The sequence below is a fragment of the Prionailurus bengalensis genome, chromosome E1 (genome assembly GCF_016509475.1).
Source record: "Prionailurus bengalensis isolate Pbe53 chromosome E1, Fcat_Pben_1.1_paternal_pri, whole genome shotgun sequence".
Taxonomy (NCBI): domain Eukaryota; kingdom Metazoa; phylum Chordata; class Mammalia; order Carnivora; family Felidae; genus Prionailurus; species Prionailurus bengalensis.
The window spans coordinates 56,334,127-56,353,535 of NC_057347.1; the positions used below are offsets into that span (position 1 = coordinate 56,334,127).

The following is a 19,409-nucleotide window of genomic DNA, read 5'->3' on the forward strand; positions in this document are numbered from 1 at the left end:
CGGATTCTGTGTCTCCCTCTCTCTCTGCCCCTCCCCCGTTCATGCTCGGTCTCAAAAATAAATAAACATTAAAAAAAAAAAATTAAAAAAAAAAAAAGAGAAACTCGAAAATGCTCCTAGATGCTGTTGGCCACCTGCGTGCCAGCAAAGCCTGTGGCCTGAGCCAAGAGGCCTACGTGGGAGGGTGGGGAACGGGGCAGGGGGCACGTAACCTGGGAAGACGACTTTGGGGGGCTGCTTTTACTTATTTTTTATTTTTTAATTTTTTTGCAGGGGGTGGCTGCTTTTAAAGGCGTGCCTCAATTATGTCCCACCCTGTGCGGGGCCCCTCCCTAACAGGACAGCCTCCCTGTGGAGATCGGGGTGGGGGTGGGGGCGCTTGTCTGACCCCAGGGCTGGAGAGAGGCCGGGCTGGTGGGGAGGGACCGGCAGCTGGGTGACAAGGGCAGTCAGGCTTCCAGGGCGGAAACCTAGCAAATATGAGGATGAGTGTGAACAGTCAACTATCCTAACAAAGACAGAGATTCTCAACATCCCACTGTGTGCTGTTTGTAAGACAGGCAAGATACACCTGTACAGTGGGGTCTCCATGTGTCTTCAACAAAATATACAGGTGAGCTATTAAAAAAAAAAAAAAATCCCCCAGGGGAAAGCCAGGCCTGGGGTGTGGGGGTGGGAGCTGGAGTCTGGCTCCTGTGTCCCCGAGGCCAGCTTTGCCACCCCGCTTTGCCCCGCTCATGGGCACTGACCCCTTCCCCACGTGCTGAAACCACACGAAGCCCGACTCCAGCTCTGTTCCCGTCAATAGTGGGGAGATCATCTGTCTGTCTGTCTGTCTATTGCTCTAATAATATAAATCTATGTGGATGGATATGTATGTATATTTCTTGGTGCAAGAGAGAATGCTCTCTGCTCTTGCTTAGGACGGGGCTAGAAGATCCTGGGTCAAGTTCAGAGCCCCCCCCCCCCCGCCCCAGCATCAGGGGCTCTGGACGGGGGTGAAGGGGGCCAAAGACGTGGAGGAGGAGAGCCGTAAAGTTGCAGGGAAGGCTGGACACTTTCCGTCCCGTGTGGTATGTGTGAGAGGGGGACAGACAGGGAGGGAGCCAGCCGCAGAGAGAACGCGTCTCCCCGTCCACGACGCTCGTGTTTCTGGCCGAACGTGTCTGTCTCTCTCGGCCAGCGTGGCTGTGGGCACCTGTGGGCTGAGTCTCGGTGTTTTAAAAGGAAAGCGACCGGTTTCATAATAAAATAACAACTCCCAGCAAGCACGCTGGCCAGCTGTGCGGGAATCGATACCCTGTTAATTGAATGCAACCCTCATAAATCATGGGAGGAACACGAAATTCAACCTCCTTCCCTAGGCGTCCAGGAGAGCTCGTTCAAGGGGCCAGGGAATGAGGGTGGCTCAGGGGCCGAGAGGAGGGGCTGGGGACTCAAGGGGGCCTCTCTGGGGGTGTGGCCTGAAGCCAGCAGATGACTGGAGCCCAGCCAGCCTGGCCGGCCGAAGGGACAGATACGTGGCATCTGTGTCCTGCCCCTGTGATGACTGGCTGTGGTGTTGGCTGCCTCTCTGGAGGGGGGGGGGGGGCACTGGGGCAGTGGCCGGGGGCTGGCCTGTCCAGGAGGCCACCTGTGCTCTGGTGTAGGGGTTGGCGGTCCGCCTGTGGGTGCGAGGTGAGGGGTGCTCAGGCAGGAGAGCCGGAATACCGGGGATACTGGAGTATTGTCCCAGTGGCTCCCCGGGGCTGGGGACTAGGGTGACCAGGGGCCCGGCTTGGCCTTCTTTCCCTTTGCAGGTAAGAAACGGTCGGCCGCATGCCTGTCGCTTCCTGGTTGTGCAGAAATCACACGGGCCCGTGTCCTGAGCTCCGGGCCTGCTTTCGCGTTTTGCAGACGCAGTGGGAAGGAGCAAGGGCTGGCAGAGAGGGCCACGGCCTGAGTCCCTGCCCTGTCCCCAGCCTGCATGCCACCTCAAGGACGTCGCCGTTTTGATTTTGTCTTTTCCCGGTCAGTTTCCCCTCCATAAAGTAAGGGGCGAGGCCGGCAGGGCTCTGGGGTCCTCTCCGGCTAATTTGGGAATGCCGATTCCCAGACCCGGGCAGGCCCTCAGGGCCCTCGTGTGCCCACGAAGGCAGTGTGATGGGTTTGGGCACCCCGAGGGGGTGGCTCCACCAGGCAGGGCAGGTAAGAGCTCCTAGAGTGGGTGGGGGGGGGCACTCTTCCGTGGGGTAGGGGTGGCGGTGGCCTCCTCAGAAGCTTGCCCGCGGATCCTGAGACATGCTTTCCCCTTCCCACCTCTGCCCTGCCTGCTGTCTGCAGACTTTGTGTCTCAGGCTGGCTCAGGCCCCCTTGGGCCCCTTTGCTGGGAGAGGGAGGTCGGGGGCCTCTCCTAGCCAACACCAGCCTGGGGTGGCCCTCCACCCTGAGGGCTGAGTTCTGGTGTCCAGTGGACTTTGATGGAGAGCTGGCTGAAGCAACAGTAATAATAGTTAATGAAGATAATAAATAATACTAGCAGCCTTTCTCTGTTGGGTACTTATTATGTACTTTGACTTGACCAGTGGCCCAGTGAGGAAGGTTCTATCCAGGTCTGTGATTCCCAGATGAGGGCCCTGGGCTCAGGCAAGGAAGGGCCTGGCCCAGATCGTAGACCTGGAGGGGGCGGTGCCCGGCCTGCGTTGTCTGCCCAGCCCTGTGGTCCTGAGACTACCATGTGACTGCCACATTTGGAGACAGGGGGCGGGATGTGAAAAGGTCCTGTGGTTCTTCGTGGAGCGTCTGCCCAGCTGGGAGGGATGGTAGGCCCCAGCTGACCTGAGGGCCTGCTGGCCCTAAGAGCTTCCCTCTTTTCTGCCCCTGCCCGGCACCCACAGCTTACAGGTTGGGGCCGGAGAACCTCACCCATCGTGGGGAGCCACGGGGTCGGGCTCGGGAATAACGCGCTGCTACAGGGTTAAGTGCAAAGGGGGGGCAGGGGCATTGGGCAGAAACGGTCCTGAGGGTTCCACCCCGGGGATGTCACTCCCTAGATCGCGGTCTTGGTCCTGACAGCCTGCCCCACCCCCACCCCCTGTGCCCACCCTTGAGCACAGACCCCTTGCTGGTGAACTGGTACCTGATCTTTCCACTTAATAGCTCTGTGGCCCTGAGCAAGTAACTCAGCCTTGCTGTGCCTTGGTTTCCTCCTCTGTACGATGGGACCATTAGAAGGGATCCTGATGCCGTGGAGAGAATTGCCTGGGGCCCCCTCAGCAGGAAGCCCCTGCTCGGACGTCCTGGTCCATCCCCCCCTTTTTCTTTTGCACTTGGGAGCTTCCGAGGCCGTGGCTGTGGTCTGCGGTCTCGTGGCACCTACTTTCACTGTCGTTCTTTAAGAGAGCTTCCCAGGGAAAGAAGACTAATCATATATATATGTGTATATATATATATATATATATATACACATATATATATTAATGTTTTTTAAATTTGTTTTTGAGAGAGAGAGACAGAGCGTGAGCAGGGGAGGGGCAGAGAGAGACGGAAACAGAATCCGAGGCAGGCTCCAGGCCGTCAGCACAGAGCCCCACGCGGGGCTCGAACTCACAGACCGCGAGATCATGACCTGAGCCGAAGTCGGACGCTCAGCCGACGGAGCCACCCAGGCGCCCCAAGACTAGTCACATATTATTTGAAAATAAAAGTGCTGGGGCGCCTGGGTGGCTCCGTCGGTCCGAACGTCCGACTCTCGATTGCATCTCAGGTCATGATTCCAGGGTCACGGGATCGAGCCCCGCGTTGGGGCTCTGCGCTGAGGGTGGGGTCTGCTTGAGCTTCTCTCTCCCTCTGCCCCTCTCCCCTGCTCAGTCTCTCTCTTCTCCCTTAAATAAAATTAAACAAAGAAAATGAAAGTGCTGCCCATGTGCGAAGTCCAGGATAATGGCGGTGGCGTCACGTCTGAATTGTTAAGTCGGACGGATGTCACCTGCGCAGGTTAGAGCCCCTGCCAGTGATGCTGCCTGAGAAATGCTTCCCGTGTGAAAATCCTCCAAAAAGTGAAGTGCTTTGTTCTTCGGTCAGACTTGCGATGCTTCCTTTTGGGGCCTGGGCAATCGCTGCGGATAGGGAATAAAGGCGTCTCAGGCATTTATTGTGTCCGAGCGTCGCTGAGCACCTGATATCCTGGGCATCACCCTGTGAGGTAGTCGAGATTCTCCAGCTGTGGTAGGAGCTGGCCCCTGAGCTCAGAGAGGTTAGTGGAGAGAAAGTCTGACAGCAGGGGCCCAGGAGAACCTGAACTCTCCTTTTGCGATGGACTAAAAACCATTTGCCCTCAGCTCTGTATTAGTGTCCTCGGGCTGCCACCAAAAAAATGACCACGAGCCGGATGGCTTAACACGACAAAAATTTTCCGTCTTGATTCTGGGGGCTGAAGTCTGAAATCTACGTATGAGCAGGGCCCCGTTCCTTCCTAAGCCTCCAGGGGAGGATCCTTCCCCGCCTTTTCTAGTGCCTGGTGGCTCCTGGCAGTCCCTGGCTTGTAGCCGCGTCCCTCCGGCCTCTGCCTCCGCTGTCCCGTGGCGGCCTTCCCCTGAGTGTCTCCACATGGCTCTCTTATAAGGACACCAGGAGCGGAACTGAGGGCCAACCTGATTCCGCATGACCTCTTCGTAACAAATGACGTCTGCAAAGACCCTATTTCCAAATAAGGTCACGTTCTGTGGTTCTGGGTGGATGTGAACTTGGTGGGGGGCGGGGGGGGGGGGGTGGGACACGACTCAGCCCAGCACAGTGCTGGAGCCCTGGGCACATGACCCATTCTGGACAGTGCCCAGTCTCCATCCAGAAGCATGTTCCTGTCCTTGAGAACTCGGGACTCCGCTGGGGGTTTCTTCTTCCTCTATCTCCTTCTCCTCCCTTTTTTTTTTTTTTTTTAACATTTTTTTAAGTTTATTTATTTTGAGAGAGAAAGAGTAAATGAAGGTGGAGCAGAGAGAGAGAGAGAGAGAGAGAGAGAGAGAATCCCAAGCAGGCTCCACACCCTCAGTGCGGAGTCTGATGTGGGGCTCGAACTCACAAACCGTGAGATCACGACCTGAGCCAAAGTCGGACGTTCAACCGACGGAGCCACCCAGGTGTCCCCTCTTCTTTTTTTTAATTAAAAACAACTTTTGGAAGTAATCTCTGCATCCACTGTGGGGCTCAAACCTACAACCGCCAAGTCAAGGGTCAGACGCGCTACCGACTGAGACAGCCAGGCGCCCCAGGACTCCGCCGGGGGTCCAGCTGGTCACAACCACACCCCAGCATGTGAGGGGCTCAGAGGAGAGATCTGGCTCCCAAAACCAGATCTCTGGATGGATAGAGCGGAGCCTTGAGGGAGAGGATCCTTCAGGAAGGCTTGAAGTGGGGTGAGGGCCCTTCCAAAGTCTCTGGGGACCTAGCAGGACCCCCGCTGGTCCCCTGACAGGAGTTGTTTGTGTTCTGGGGTCTCAGTTAGAAGTTGGGAGGGGTGCCCGGGAGCACCCCGCCTTGTGCTTGGCCGCCCACACTGGGCACCGACCCTCGCCCAGCAGCTGCGAGCTCCGGGCCCTCCTCCCGGTGGCTGCCTCCTGCGGTCGGCTGAGTGTTCCTTCCGGGCAGAGGAATGTCCGTGCTGTCCCCACATGTCAGTGAGGAAAGCAGTCCCAGAGTGCTCACTCAGGGCTGATGCAGAGCCCAACGGACGTCAGGGTCATGGGGTTCTTCCTCTGGCTTAAAGCAGGCATCCTCCGTGGGTGCGTATCACCCCCAAGGGTGAAGCCTGCTTCTTGAGGGGGAAATTACCTTAGCCGTCCCAATGGCCTGTGGCCCTCCCCTGGCCACCGTGTGTAAACGGAGCGGCAGCATGTCTGTGGTTTTCACTTTTCATGGAGGAGGGCGAGTAGGGGAAAATGTCTCCCAGGGCTCCCTCGGGAGTGATGATGAGACAAGACAGACAAGCGCTGGTCTGGCCCAAACCCCTTTGGCTGCAGCTTCGGCCACACCGCGGCCTGGGCAGGAACGGGTACACGTGCAGGGCGGATCTCCGGCAGACGCAGACGTCCTTACTGCTCCGTATCCTCATTCCGGCCTCACGAGACTCCACCAGGGAGTGCCTTTGTCTTCTCTGTTAAAAAAAGAAAAAAAAAAATTTAATGTATATTTATTTTTGAGAGAGAGAGAGAGAGAGAGATAGAGAGACAGAGCTCAAGCGGGGGAGGGGCAGAGAGAGAGGGAGACACAGAATCCGAGGCAGGCTCCAGGCTCCGAGCCGTCAGCCCAGAGCCCGACGCGGGGCTCGAACACCTTGATGCCGGACTTCTGGCCTCCAGAGCTGCAAGAATACATTTGTGGTCATTTGTTTCAATGGCTGCAGGAATCCGGTACAAATTCCGTTAGTGTTTTTGTTTGTTTTTGAGGGAGTTGGCGGGATTGTGTATGTATGTGTATGCACACACACGTGTGCGTGTGCATGTGTGTGTGTGTGTGTGTTGAGGGCTCGTCTGCCCCTTCCTGCCACCTTCTTCCTTTTGTTGCCACCCTACCTCCGTGTCCGCCTGGCCCCCACCGGCCTCCCACGCCCTCCGTGGATGGGGCCACTGCTGTCCTCTCCTCTAGGAAGGCGGCCCCCGGGGGCGGGCAGCTGTCACCGCTGTGCCTCCCCGGGCGGACAGATCCCCCGAGAGGAGCCCAGGTTGGAAAAGTCCTCCTTCCTATAATTCCCATTTTGTGCGGCACTCAAGCCCCCGTCCTTGTAAAGGGATAAATGGAGCTCGAGCGGGGCCCTCAGAGCCAGAGGACGAGGTGCGAATCAGAGATCGGAATTAACGTGCTCGCGAAGGGCAGGCGACTTCTGGGGAAGGCCCACGCGCCGGCCGGCAGAGCGGGGCCACCTCGGCACGGGTCTTTGCAAGGAGACGCATCCTGCAGGTGATGCCTCATAAACTGCTCCGAGAGCCGAGCAGTAATCAACACCAGGAAATAAATTCTCCAAAAATAAAGGCGACGCGACTATGGGTGGGGGGTGGAGGGCCGTGATGTTTGTGGCAGGCAATGTGTTTGAGATCCTGGGAACAATTCGTGCCCAGGAGCCCAGCGATAATGTACTCGAGGCTTAATAGTCGGCAAGTCCCCAGGCGTCTTTGGGTGGAATTTATTTTGGCACGACGTAGCCCCTCTGGGAGGAAATGGAGAAGCAGACCCGGGGCAGCCGGCCATGCCCGGGAAAGGGCTCCTGTCGCCTGGGGGTCCCGGGCCAGATCCTGTCCAGGCTCTGGAATAGAATCCCTCTGTCTGCTTCGGCCTCAGGCACTGCCCTCCAACACGCAGGGCACACGCATGTGGGGATGACCGGCCGGCGGGCCTGACACACCAAGTGGGGGCTTTCCCGTGTGGTGTGTGCGGTGGGTGGTTAGAGAGCCCCGGGGGCGGGGGAGGGCACACGCCTCCGTCTGCTGGGCCAGCGTCATCTGTCTCCCTGTTTCGGTTCCTTGCAGGGCAGCGTCTGGGTCCCCAGGAGCACGGCAGGCCCGCTGCCCCTGCTCACGTGCTGAGTCCCTCCCGGGAGGGCCACCGCGGCGAGCTGTGCCCGCTCACCCCTGGCTTCTCCCACCTAGGTTTCCCCCGGGGGCCGGCCTCATGGAGCGGATCCAGGCCATCGCCCAGAACGTCTCAGACATCGCCGTGAAGGTGGACCAGATCCTGCGTCACAGCCTGATTCTCCACAGCAAGGGTGGGGGCCAGGGCACCCCTCTGCCTCCAGGGGGCCGGGGAACCGCGCGGCCCTGACAGCTCCCCGCGGCATCTGTCCTGGCTCCTGCCTCAGGCTCTAAGTGGGGTGATTTGGGGTTCATCCTGCTGTGACCTGGCGTGAGGACAGAGGTCTTGGAGGCCCTCTGTGGCCCCTGCATTTCTCCTGATGTGGGGCGCAGCAGGCTGGGGGTTCCCCTCAAAGAGTTTTGACTACATTTGGGTGGGTACGTGAGGTCTGCCTATCCAGACACGGGTCCATAGACATTCAAGCCAGCTCCTTACTGGTTCTGAAGCCGCTTTGGAGGGGGAGGGCTGGCGGCAGAGGGGGGAACCCGGGCTCGGGGGCCCTCTGTCAGGTGGCCTTTCAGGTGAGAAAACTCAGCAGAGGGAGGGCGGTGTGGGCTCCTCAGTGACCCCTTCCCACCGCAGACCGGGCCTCTCCAACACTTCACGGGGCCCCTCTGTACACCCGGGGCCTCAGCAAGCTGACCTTCCCTCCCTGCAGTGTCTGAAGGCCGGCGGGACCAGTGTGAGGCACCCAGTGACCCCAAGTTCCCCGACTGCTCAGGGAAGGTGGAGGTAAGGCGTGGGGCTGAGGGCGGGGGTAGAGGTGACCGGGGTGGGGGGCGGGGCAGGCTCCTCCTCATGGGCTCTGCCCCAGACTAGCCCTGACGTTCTGCTAGTGGGGGCTTCTCTGCCCAGCCCCCTGACCCTGGCCCCGGCTGGCAGAGACCAGCCTCAGGGGGATGGCCTCTCCTCTTGGGCCGCCTGCCTGGCCCACCAACCCGGGTTGCTCCCCACCCTGGCAACCAGCTGGGCTGAGAAAGCCCTCTACCCCACCAGCCCCACCTCTGGGGGCTCACCCCCGGGGGCCCGTGGCTGCATGAAGTCTGTCCATCTGGGGGGTGCAGTCCCTGACGTAAAAGCCAGCTCGTCACTGGTTCTGAACTCCCTGAGAGGGTAGAGCAGAGGCACTGCAGACCCCCTCCTCGGTGACATGTGGGGATCACTGTGGGTGGGGCCTGCTCTGACTCCTGTCCCTGTGCCCTTGGAGTCTGCTCCTGACCTTGGCCTCAGCTGAATCCTGCTCCCCATGACCAGCCAAGCCCTGAGCTGCTGTGTCTCCCACTGTTTGGCCTGGAGCTGTCCCCGAATGTGTCGTGACCTGGCCTTGTTCTCCCAGGGTCCTCCTCTTTCCGGGCCCGGGGGACGGTGGTCCTGCTCGGCCTTCCCTGAGGTTCTCAGCAGCCAGGACACAGGGCTGGGTCGTGGGGCCCTGGTCTAGTTGTCTTCTCTGCTTCTGGCCCTTGCTGCTTCTTTAAGTGTGACAGAGGTCCCGCCCTGAGGGTCCCCGAGGACATGCATGCCAAGAGCCTGCCGAGGGTGTGGGTGGGGCTGGTGCCAGCACCCTGGCCTGGGCTGGCCCTCTCCACAGTGGATGCGCGCCCGCTGGACCTCTGACCCTTGCTACGCCTTCTTCGGGGTGGACGGCACGGAGTGTTCCTTCCTCATCTACCTAAGCGAGGTCGAGTGGTTCTGCCCCCCGCTGCCTTGGAGGAATCAGACAGCCACCCAGATGGCCCCCAAGCCCCTCCCCAAAGTCCAGGTAGGCGTGGGAGGTGGGTAGACCCATGAGGGGCTGGTAGACAGGCCAGCTGGTCTCCTCAGATGGGGCGTCCCTAAGGGTCATCAGGTGGAACCCTGAGTGAGGCTGGCCAGCCGTGCCTGTCCTACCTTCTGGGGATGCTGCAAGGTGTGGCCTCCTTGAGGGACAAGCTGGGGCCCCGGAGGCACCCCCTAGATGGAAAAGAATAATAGTAACAATAGCTGTCGCTTCTGGAAGGCTTCCAGATGCTTTATATGTACTTAAACCTCCCAGCAGCCTTTATGCGACCGCATTGAACAGATGGTGATTCTGAGTTTAGGGAGTGGCGTTATCTTGTTCAAGGCACCTCGTTACTCCAGCTCCACTGAAAGGTGGCCCGGACTTCCTGCCATCTGAGTACTAGCTCTGACCACTACCCTCGCTACCTCTGTGTCGCAGCTGAGACCCCTGGGAACTGTCACAGCTGCCCACCCCCAATGGGCTTGGGATGGAAGGCTGGGCTGAGACAGAAGGTTGGGCTGGGGGTTAGTGTTGGTGGGTGAGACCAGGGCTCCCCGACTGTGGGGGCTCCTCGGCCTCTACAAAGGGCAGGAGAAGCTAGAGCAGGCCCCAGCCTCCCAGGGAGGGTGCGGGCCCCTGTCCCCAGGGGCAGCAGGTGACAGTGGTGGTGCAGCTGGGGGCTGAGGGCTGGAGGACCCAGGTCTGGGCCCCCCCTCCAGGCAGTTTTCCGGAGCAACCTGTCCCACCTCCTGGAGCTGATGGGCAGTGGGAAGGAGTCTCTAATCTTCATGAAGAAACGGACCAAGCGGCTCACGGCCCAGTGGGCACTGGCCGCCCAGCGGCTGGCACAGAAGCTGGGAAGCGTCTGGAGGGACCAGAAGCAGGTACTGCTTCCCTGTGCATTCAGGGAGCTGAGCTCACAGAGCTTAGGAAATGAGCTTAGGGCCCCAGGTTTATAAGTAGGCACTGAGTCTGTCCTTGAAAAGGTTTTATTGAATTATTTAAATTTTAGCTGGGACAGGAGAGGCAGAGTCAGGATAGATGCATATGGTGGCCCCGGCTCTTTTCACGTTTGGGGTAGAATGACAAGCCTTCTCCCACACTGCTTAGGGGTTCTGCCTTCTGTAGACATCTTGTGCTTTTCAGGCAGAAAAGTCATGGCATTTGCCTAGAATATTGAGAATAACGTAGCTTGTTTTGGGGAGATTTGTAGGTTCGTCCATCCATCCATCCATCCATCCATCCATCCATCCATCTGTCCATCCATCCATCTATCCTTCCATCTATCCAACCATCCATCCATCCATCCATCCATCCAACCACCCACCCATCATATATCTATCCATTCATCCATTTGTTCACCTGTCCGTCCATCCATCCATCCATCCATCCATCCACCATTCTATCCATCCATCTGTCCATCCATCCGTCCATCTGTCTACTCATTTACCCATCCAACCGTCCATCTGTCCGTCCATCCTTCCATCGATCCAACCATCCATGCATCCATTGGTCCATCTATCTGTCCAACCACCCATCCATCATATATCCATCCATTCATCCATTTGTTCACCTGTCTGTCCATCCATCCATCCATCCATCCACCCACATATCCATCCAACCATCCAGCCAGCCAGCCACCCATCTGTCCATCCATCCATCATCTATCTGTCCATCCATCCATCCAACCACCTATCCATCATCTATTCATCTGTGCACCCACCCACTGTCCCATCCACCCATCTATCTATCCATCCATCAATACATATTTACCTGACTCTCACATCACCCTGTTTATTTCTTTCAGAATCCCTATCATTTCATGAAATTATCTCTTGTCTGTGTTTACTGTTGTCTACCTCTTCCATCTGGAACGTAAGCGCCTTGAGAGCCGGATGTGAACATCTTGTTCACCTTTATCCCCAGTGCCCAGTGCAGTCACTCTGCCTCTTGGTCCCCCTTCTGGTGCCAGAAAACACCTGCCCATGCACAGCCTGGAGACAGCATCTGCTGCTGGCCAGGTCTCCCTGGGGGTGGCAGGGCAAGAGCTGCTGCTCCTCTGTGCTGACCCTGTGTCCTCCCTCCATGCTGACCCTGTGTCCTCCCTAGATCCTCGTTCACATTGGCTTCCTGACAGAGGAGTCTGGTGACGTGTTCAGCCCAAGGGTGCTGAAGGGCGGGCCTCTGGGGGAGATGGTGCAGTGGGCAGACATCTTGGCCACTCTCTATGTCCTGGGCCATGGCCTGCGGATCACAGTGTCCCTGAAGGAGCTGCAGAGGTGAGTGCTGGGGAGGGGAGGGGAGGACAGGGCAAGGCAGGGAAGAAAGGGGAACCTGTTCCCCGGGGGCCACTGCTCTGCCTGCAATTCCCTGGGAAGTTCTTGGTATACTGTGGATAGTGACATTACTAATTTCCTGCTCCTCTCCATGTTGGTTCCTGGTCATGTTTGGGATGCACCAAGGAAGTATATTTGCATAGTGCTGTTCAAAGGATCCTTTTCTCCATCTTGGGCCAACAGGTGCCCTGGTGTTTGTACTCAGGGGCTGACAAATACCAGTTTGTGGAATTGAGCCATGTCATGTAGCTGGGGTCCTCTTTGCCTGCCGTCTTGGTGGGCTTGGTGGAGTCTTGGAGTTTTTCTTCTGGAATTGGGCTCCTTCCTGGGCCTATTCTGGGGTTGGGGGGCTGGCAAGACCTGGGGGGTGGTAAGGTGGGCTGCTGATGCCTCTCCTTCCCCAACGCTTGCCTTCCCAGGGTCCCCCTGAGGCTCTTAGAGGTGGGAGATGGTGACGAGAGGGGGAAGGATTGTGTGTATGTGTGTGTGCATGCCTGTGTGCAAGTGTGATTAAGCTTAACTACTGCACCTGTGAGATATAGAAATACAGTTTTTCTTCATTTATTTATTAATGTTTATCATATACTATTTGACACATACAAAAATGTATGTAACAGATGTTAGGAAGTGCAAATATAGGGTGTCCTCCCGTGATTCTGCCAGAATTCCCCCAATATTCCCGGGGCACCTGGGTGACTCAGTCGGTTAAGGAACTGACTTTGGCTCAGGTCATGATCTCACGGTTCATGGGTTTGAGCCCCGCATTGTGGTCTGTGCTGACAGCTTGGAGCCTGGAGCCTGCTTTGGATTCTGGGTCTCCCTCTCTCTTTCTGCCCCTCCCCCACTCATGTTTTCTCTCTCTCTCTCTCTCTCTCTCTCTCTCTCTCAAAATATAATAAAATAAAATATTAAAAAATTTTAAGTATTAATTTAAAAGAAAGAAAGAAAGAAAGAAAGAGAGAGAAAGAGAGATAAAGGAAGGAAGGAAGGAAGGAAGGAAGGAAGGAAGGAAGGAAGGAATATTCCCAGGACTCCTATATCCACCTGGTGCCCCTTCTCTCCCTGATCCCTCTGCTTCCCCCCCAGAGGAAACTTGCGACTTGGACTCTGTGTTTATCATTTCTTTGCTTTTAAAAAACAAATTGATTTTTTACACGGTCATGTATCCATAAACAGCATACGGTTTACTTTTCTTTTGCTTTGAGCTCTGTGCAAATGGCATCTACTGTATGTAGCATTTGAGACTTGCTTTCTTCACCCATTATTATGTTTCGATGATTCACCCATGTTGTATGAAGTAGCTCTATTTTTTAAATTTTCACTGCTATATTTCATTATGTGGATGGTCCTTAATTATTTATCAGTTTTTGCTGACTGTGGACATCTTTTTCCTGCTTTTGTAACTTATCTTGAATGATGCTATGGTAGACACTCTTATACATGTCACCTGGGGAACCTGTGTCATGGTATAGACTGAGTTTCTCTTTGGGATGGACTAAGGTGCACAATCATTGGGACTAATGGTGTGAAATAATGCCAGCTGTTTTCCAAAGTGATGGCACCGATTTCACCCCATCAACTGGAGGTTCCCAGTGTCTGTGTTCTCACCCACACCTAGTGTAATCAGACTTCCTAACTGAGGGTGGTGTTGAGTGGTATCATAATATTTTGTTATGTTCTTAACTTGCATTTCCGTGACAACTAATGAGGCCGAGCATTCTGTCATAAGTTGGTCCTTCTTTCTCCTTGATGAAATGCCCACACATGTTATTTGCTCACCTTTCTGCTGGGTTGTTTATCTTTTCCTTATTGAGTTGTCGGAGTTCTTTGTATATTGTGGGTATAAATCCTGTGTGAGTTATATCTGTTTAAAAATCTTCTCCAAATTTGTGGCTTGTCTCTGTCATTTTTTCTTTTTTTCCCCCCAAGGAACAGAAAGCCTTAATTTAATGTAATCAAAAGCATCAATCTTTTTCTCTTTATGGTTAGGGATTTATGGTTGGATTTTTTTCTTCCTCTTTCTCATTGGTATTTGGATGAGACTGTTCTAACTTGGCCCCAGGGCATGACTAAGGAAGGCCTCAGAGTTGTTGCTACACGTCGGCTTTCCTTCATCAGCCCATTAACTTACTCTGAGGTGGTTTTCAAGCTAACGTGTGATTCCTGTCCAGAACTTGCCCGCCATCTTGATGGTCTGTTGGTTCTGGATGTCTCTGATCAGCACTTTGTCCTGGCCACAAATGCTGATGCTCTATAGCACAGGAGCATTGGAGAGCGGAGGATACTGGCGGGGACAAAGCCATAGACAATCTTAGGTCAGCGTGGTTTGGGCAGCTACTCATCCTCTCAGTTTTCCCCTGAACTTGGAGTCTGCCAGGAACTCGAGTAGGGCTCCGTGTGACCTTGATCGGAGGGTGGTACTCGGACCAGCTCTATGGATGGAGGATTACGGGGAGAAGGAGGCTGACACCAGGTTGTGCTGGGAGGCCACTAAATGACCTAGTGGCTTGAAGGTTTTTATTCCTGTGGCTTGTGATTCACTGCTGGAATCACTGTTTTAGACCGATGCACTTGTCTGCAGTAGGCCTAGGGAAGGTGAAGTGTCTTCAGAGAGGAACAATACCTATAAGGGTTCACTTTGAAGGGGGAAGAAAGAAGATGACAGGGACTAATGAGGGGGCTGTATGGTGTGGCAGCACTGGGAAACACAATCCCAGGTTGGGGGCAGCAGGTTCTGGGGGAGGAGTTGTCACCTGGGAGTAGCACATCCCCTACCCCTCAACCCCGCTACCCCCAGCCCCTGCCAAAATCTTGCAGGAGGTCGGTCACCAGAGTGGGAAGGAACTGGTCAGGGAGCTGTCCCTGAGTGCTGGTGCTGAACCTGCAGACTAGCTCCTCAGCACTGGGAGAGGGAACCAGCATGTCCCTCACTCTGACTCTCACCCTGGTGGCACTTTGTTGTCAGACCAAGCTGTTCACATTGTGCAGGGCTCTTCAGAGCTGAGTGTGCCCACTCACCACCCGCCAGCACACACTGCTGCTCACCTCCAGCTCCCTCTGAACAGAGGACTCAGATGCATCAACACTGTGGAGCAAAATGCTGCTAATGTTTTTGCAAATGATGAAAAGAGGCATCTTTGCCTGGCCTGGAAGCTTCCTGCAGGAAAGCCAGATAGGGTGGGGGTGAGGTGAAGAAAAGAGAAAAGGGAGCCTGTGTCTGCAAAGTCAAAGAAGTCTTGGGCAGTTTGTGGATGGCACAAGCAGGGGTTGTGGTTAGCCACAAGCCAGACCTGCCTTGGGCAGAGCAGCAAGCAAGGGTCTAGGGGCCCTCATCCCCTCGGTCATCAGAGACCCTAAGATACAGTGGGAAGAATCCAGGGGGTGAGGGCTGTCCGGACCCCTCATCCCAGGCTCTGCCACACACAAAGTCCCCTGTGAGTGTGAAGCATCCTATCAGCATTACTGACACCTTGACCTGCCTCAAGGTTAGATGAATTCACGTTTATCAGATGGGGTTCAGCTTGATTCCTCCCTGCCTCTTCTGGGGCCAGAGACATGAGAACTTCCTTCCTTTACTGCTCCCTGAGGGAATGGGCAGGCCTCTCCCAGGCGTTTGTGACAGCCTATCAACCACCCTGAGCGAATCATCCCCCCAGGGGAGAGAAGGTATTTGACAAGTCTGCGTAAGAGATAGGAATTTACCTCAGTTACTCTGCTTCTCAACCTGGGCTGAGCTGTCTTCTCTCTCAACCTTCACCCTGAGTCCTTACCTGCCCAGAGCACTTCCTCCTCTGGCCACTTCTCGGGCCTGGCACTGAGCCTGTAGTTATTGGCATTGCTTATCCCAGGGCCAGCGCGATGCAGGTGGGGTTCACTGCACTCAGGAGGCCTTGAAAGTGAGGCGCTTGTGTAAGGTACCAAGGTCTGAAATACCTCCTACTGCCAGCTCGTTCACTACATGCGTGCGCCCACATGATGCCCACGTGTGCCCATGCACGCGTGCCCCAGCGCATAACCGTATATGCATGCCCATGTGCGTGTGTGTGCACATGCGTGAGGCCCCTGTGCATACCTCATGCATGCACACGTACATGTCTATCCCTACACATACCCACACACAGGCAAACACATGTGCAAGCACACACACACACACACACACACACACTCACACGCCCCACAGGCGCTCCATATCTTCCGCCAACACATCCCCTCCTGCCAGGCTCCTGTGGATCTGAAATTCCCAGGAACAGGGGCTCCAGGGAAAGGTTGCTCCATTCCTGATTTGCAGTTTGTTAAATGGGCAGGCCCGAGGCTGTGCCCAGATAGCTCTGTCCTCGGTCGCCCGTGGGAGGTAGGTGTGAGCAGAAGCTCTTGCTCAGGGCAGAGTTGTGTCAACAGCCCAGACACCTCAGGGAACAGTCTCATGAAGGGGTTTTCTAAATCTGTTATCAGAAACAATTCCAAAACAGCTAAAGGAATAAAAAAAAAAAAAAAACAACTATCATCTCCAGGAGACATAATCCGGTTATGTCTACAAAATTAACAGCATCAGCTGTGGTCGGAATACATCTCAGGTGGGGATTCTTACCCCCCACCCGCCCCCCGGCCCTGTCACCGGCTGCAAACATACTAACATTTGGGCCCCACTCTTGGTGTCTCTATTTAATCGGTCTGGGGTGGGTGTCATTATTATATTTCCCAAGCTCCCCAGATGATCTAATGAGGAGTGAAGGTCGAGAAATGGAAACATTGAGGCTGTGGTTTTTGTAAGCCCCCCCTGGAGCCCCCCACCCCCGCAGTCTGGGCTGCTGTGGGATTGGGACTTTGTAGAATGTGCGAGCCGGCCTTCATGACTTGTTCACGAGAACTGCCCTCTGTGTCTCCAGTGTAGGTCCCGAGGGCCTGGATTCCTCCCCAGAGCACCCACGCTATGCTTGGTGGCAGGGGTGGGCCAAGGAGGCATCCCTTGGAAGTGGCCCAGACAGTGGGGCCTGTCACGCCTCCAGGTGGGAGCCTGCTGACCTGGCAGGTACTGTGCCCCATGCCCTCTCTTGGATATACTTTTCTCCCGTGACAGATGCGGGCCAGGGCTGTGAGCTCCCGAAGCTCATTCTGCCAAGACCACCCAACGCTACCTAAATGCAGGCCTTTCCTTCCGGCGGGGATGTAGACACAGCTGCGTATTTGCCGTGACAGAGCCCCACAGACTGAGTGGCTTCGACAACGGCAAGCTGTTGTTTCTCAGTTCTGGAGAGGTCCTAGATCAAGATGTGAACAGGGCTGTTCCTTCTGAGGCTGTGAGGGAGAATCTGTCACAGACCTCTCCCGGGGCCACTGGCGGTTTGCTGAGGATCTCTGGCGCTCATTGGCTGGTGAAGCGTCACCCCGAGCTCTGCTTTCATTTTCATGTGGCCTTTTCTCTGTATGTCTGTGTCCAAATCTCTCCCTCTTACACGGACACCTTTCCTATTGGATTAGGACCCATCCTAATGGCCTTATTTCAACTTGACTACCTCTTCAAAGGCCCTGTCTCCAAATAAAGGCACATTCCGAGTTAGTAGGGGTTAGAAGGCCAGCATGAATTTTGGGGGGACACGGTGCAACTCATAACAAGACGGTGAGCACTTGGGCCTGGCAAGGGGTCGAGGGCAGAGATCCCATTGAATGCACTCACGGCGTTGCTGTGGGTCCTGAGAATCATCCGGGAGGGAGCCGTTCCCTGCAGGCAGCACCAGGTTGACTTGAAAATAGGTCAGTGAGATGTGAAGGCAATCCGGATCCTGAGCCACAGCTCGGCTCCTGTGGCAGAAACGTCTCCCCGGTCTGGCTAAAGGGCCGGTGCGGGGAGGGCAGTGGGACGAAGATGCCGTGGTTCGCTCACAGATGTTCGTGGCAGATGTCTTGGCCACTGACTGAGCCGCAAGGCTGGACGGATGAGCCGCCTTTCTCTGCTTCTCGCGTTTTGGTGTTTTAATTAACCAGCTCACTGGAGTGATGTTTGGGGGCAATGCACAGAGTCCACATCTGGCTTTGCTGCTGGTGGCGGGGCGAGAACAGTGCGCCCAGCGGCGCGCGCATGAACGGCCCTGGCCACGCCCACTGCGCACCAGGGAAGGAGAGGCGGGCCCAGAGCCTCCAGCTGGCCACGCCCCGACTCATCCCGGGTGAATGCCCCGTGCACAGTGCGCATTTTATTTATTTATTTATTATTTATTTGTTTGAGAGAGAGAGAGAGAGAGAGTGCAAACAAGCAGGGGAGGGGCCGAGAGAGAGAAAGAGGAGACACAGAATCCAGAGCAGGCTCCAGGCCGGAGCCCGACACAGGGCTGGAACCCACCAACCGTGAGCTCATGACCTGAGCCGAAGTTGGCCGCTTAACCGACGGAGCCACCCAGGCGCCCCATATTTTATTTCTTTCCTTATTTAAGTTTATTTATTTACTTTGAGAGTGAGAGCGAGGGAGCAGGGGAGGGGCAGAGAGAGGGGAAGAGAGGATCCCAAGCAGGCTCTGCACCGAAAGTGCAGAGCCCCACGCAGGGATCCACGCCGGGCTTGAACCCACCAACCGTGAGATCATGACTTGAGCCTAGATCAGGAGTCCCACGCTCAACCGACGGAGCCACCCAGGCGCCCCCACAGTGGGCATTTTAAATTAAGCCTTTCCCTCCCTGCCTGCCCAGAATCGGCGGTGCTCATTAATTTTATTTGCATAATTTCAAGCACCATTAATAGTACATGGCATGGGGGAAAATTGCTGAGCTCTTCCTCCATCCATGAGTGAAATTGGGTTTAGTAGAAAATTAGTTGACTTAACTGGCAAATGATGAAAGCTTGAGAGGAGAATGTTTAAATAAGGAGAAGAAGGGAAAACTCTCGGCCGTCAAGCACGGGGACCCCGTGGAAATCAGTCTCCTGGCCTTTTTGTTGGAGCAGCGTTGGTCCAGGGAAATACCGGGGAGGATCCCCAGAGAAGGAGGGAGGCGGGGGCCACATCTCGGCCCCCCTCGCGCGGCCCAACACTCTGGGAGCCAGGTGAGGCAGGCCTCAGGGCGTGACTGGCCGTGACTGGCTCAGACTGGCCTGAACTAGGCCGAACTAGCAGCCACCGGGCTCAAAGCAGCCACCGGGTGGAGGGTTCTACCGTCCCCTGCCAAGTGATGGGAGGAAAGGCCTGAGCACAAAGCCTTAAGGAACAGTAACAGCGAAAGTCCTCTTGGAGAAAGACGTGCTGCCAGAGGAGATTGAGGAGTGGCCGGGAGGGTCTGGGGCCATGGGCACCAATAGAGAAAGAAGATGTTTCTAGAAGGAGGGTGTGGCCAGTGATGTGAGATGCTCACCGAAAGTGAGAAGGAGACTGAATTTGGCCGCGTGGACGTCCTTGTTGACCCTACAAAGACCCAGTTGGTTGAGTTGTGGGGATGAACGGCAGACGTGGGTGGGTTGGAGGAGGAGGGGGCTGGTGAGGAAGCAGACATGAAGCCTCTTGGAGGAGCCTCGCTGCGAGGGGAGGAGAGGCCAGGAGGCAGGCGACAGCAGAATCGCAGCTTCCCTGGGGGCTCCCAAAACAAAGCGTTGCGAAACTGGGTGACTCACTGTGTCACGGTGGTGGAGGCCACGGCGCCCCGGTTGTGGAAGTCCCGGGGCCAGTGGGCCGGCTCCTTCCGAGGCTGTGAGAACCTGCGTCGGGACTCGGCCACCTTCTGGTGGCCTCA

At 55.9% G+C, this 19,409-nt stretch overlaps 1 protein-coding gene across 2 annotated transcripts in view; it reads left to right on the forward strand.

Moving 5' to 3' along the window:
• Positions 1 to 19,409, forward strand: part of MGAT5B (alpha-1,6-mannosylglycoprotein 6-beta-N-acetylglucosaminyltransferase B) — a 71,504-nt gene that overhangs the window by 18,821 nt on the left and 33,274 nt on the right. For both annotated transcript variants that reach the window (XM_043585679.1, XM_043585680.1), the window contains exons 4-8: positions 7,620 to 7,735; positions 8,261 to 8,334; positions 9,191 to 9,361; positions 10,081 to 10,245; positions 11,471 to 11,640. In XM_043585679.1, coding sequence (XP_043441614.1) covers positions 7,620 to 7,735; positions 8,261 to 8,334; positions 9,191 to 9,361; positions 10,081 to 10,245; positions 11,471 to 11,640 — 696 coding nt within the window. The remainder of the gene's footprint in view (positions 1 to 7,619; positions 7,736 to 8,260; positions 8,335 to 9,190; positions 9,362 to 10,080; positions 10,246 to 11,470; positions 11,641 to 19,409) is intronic.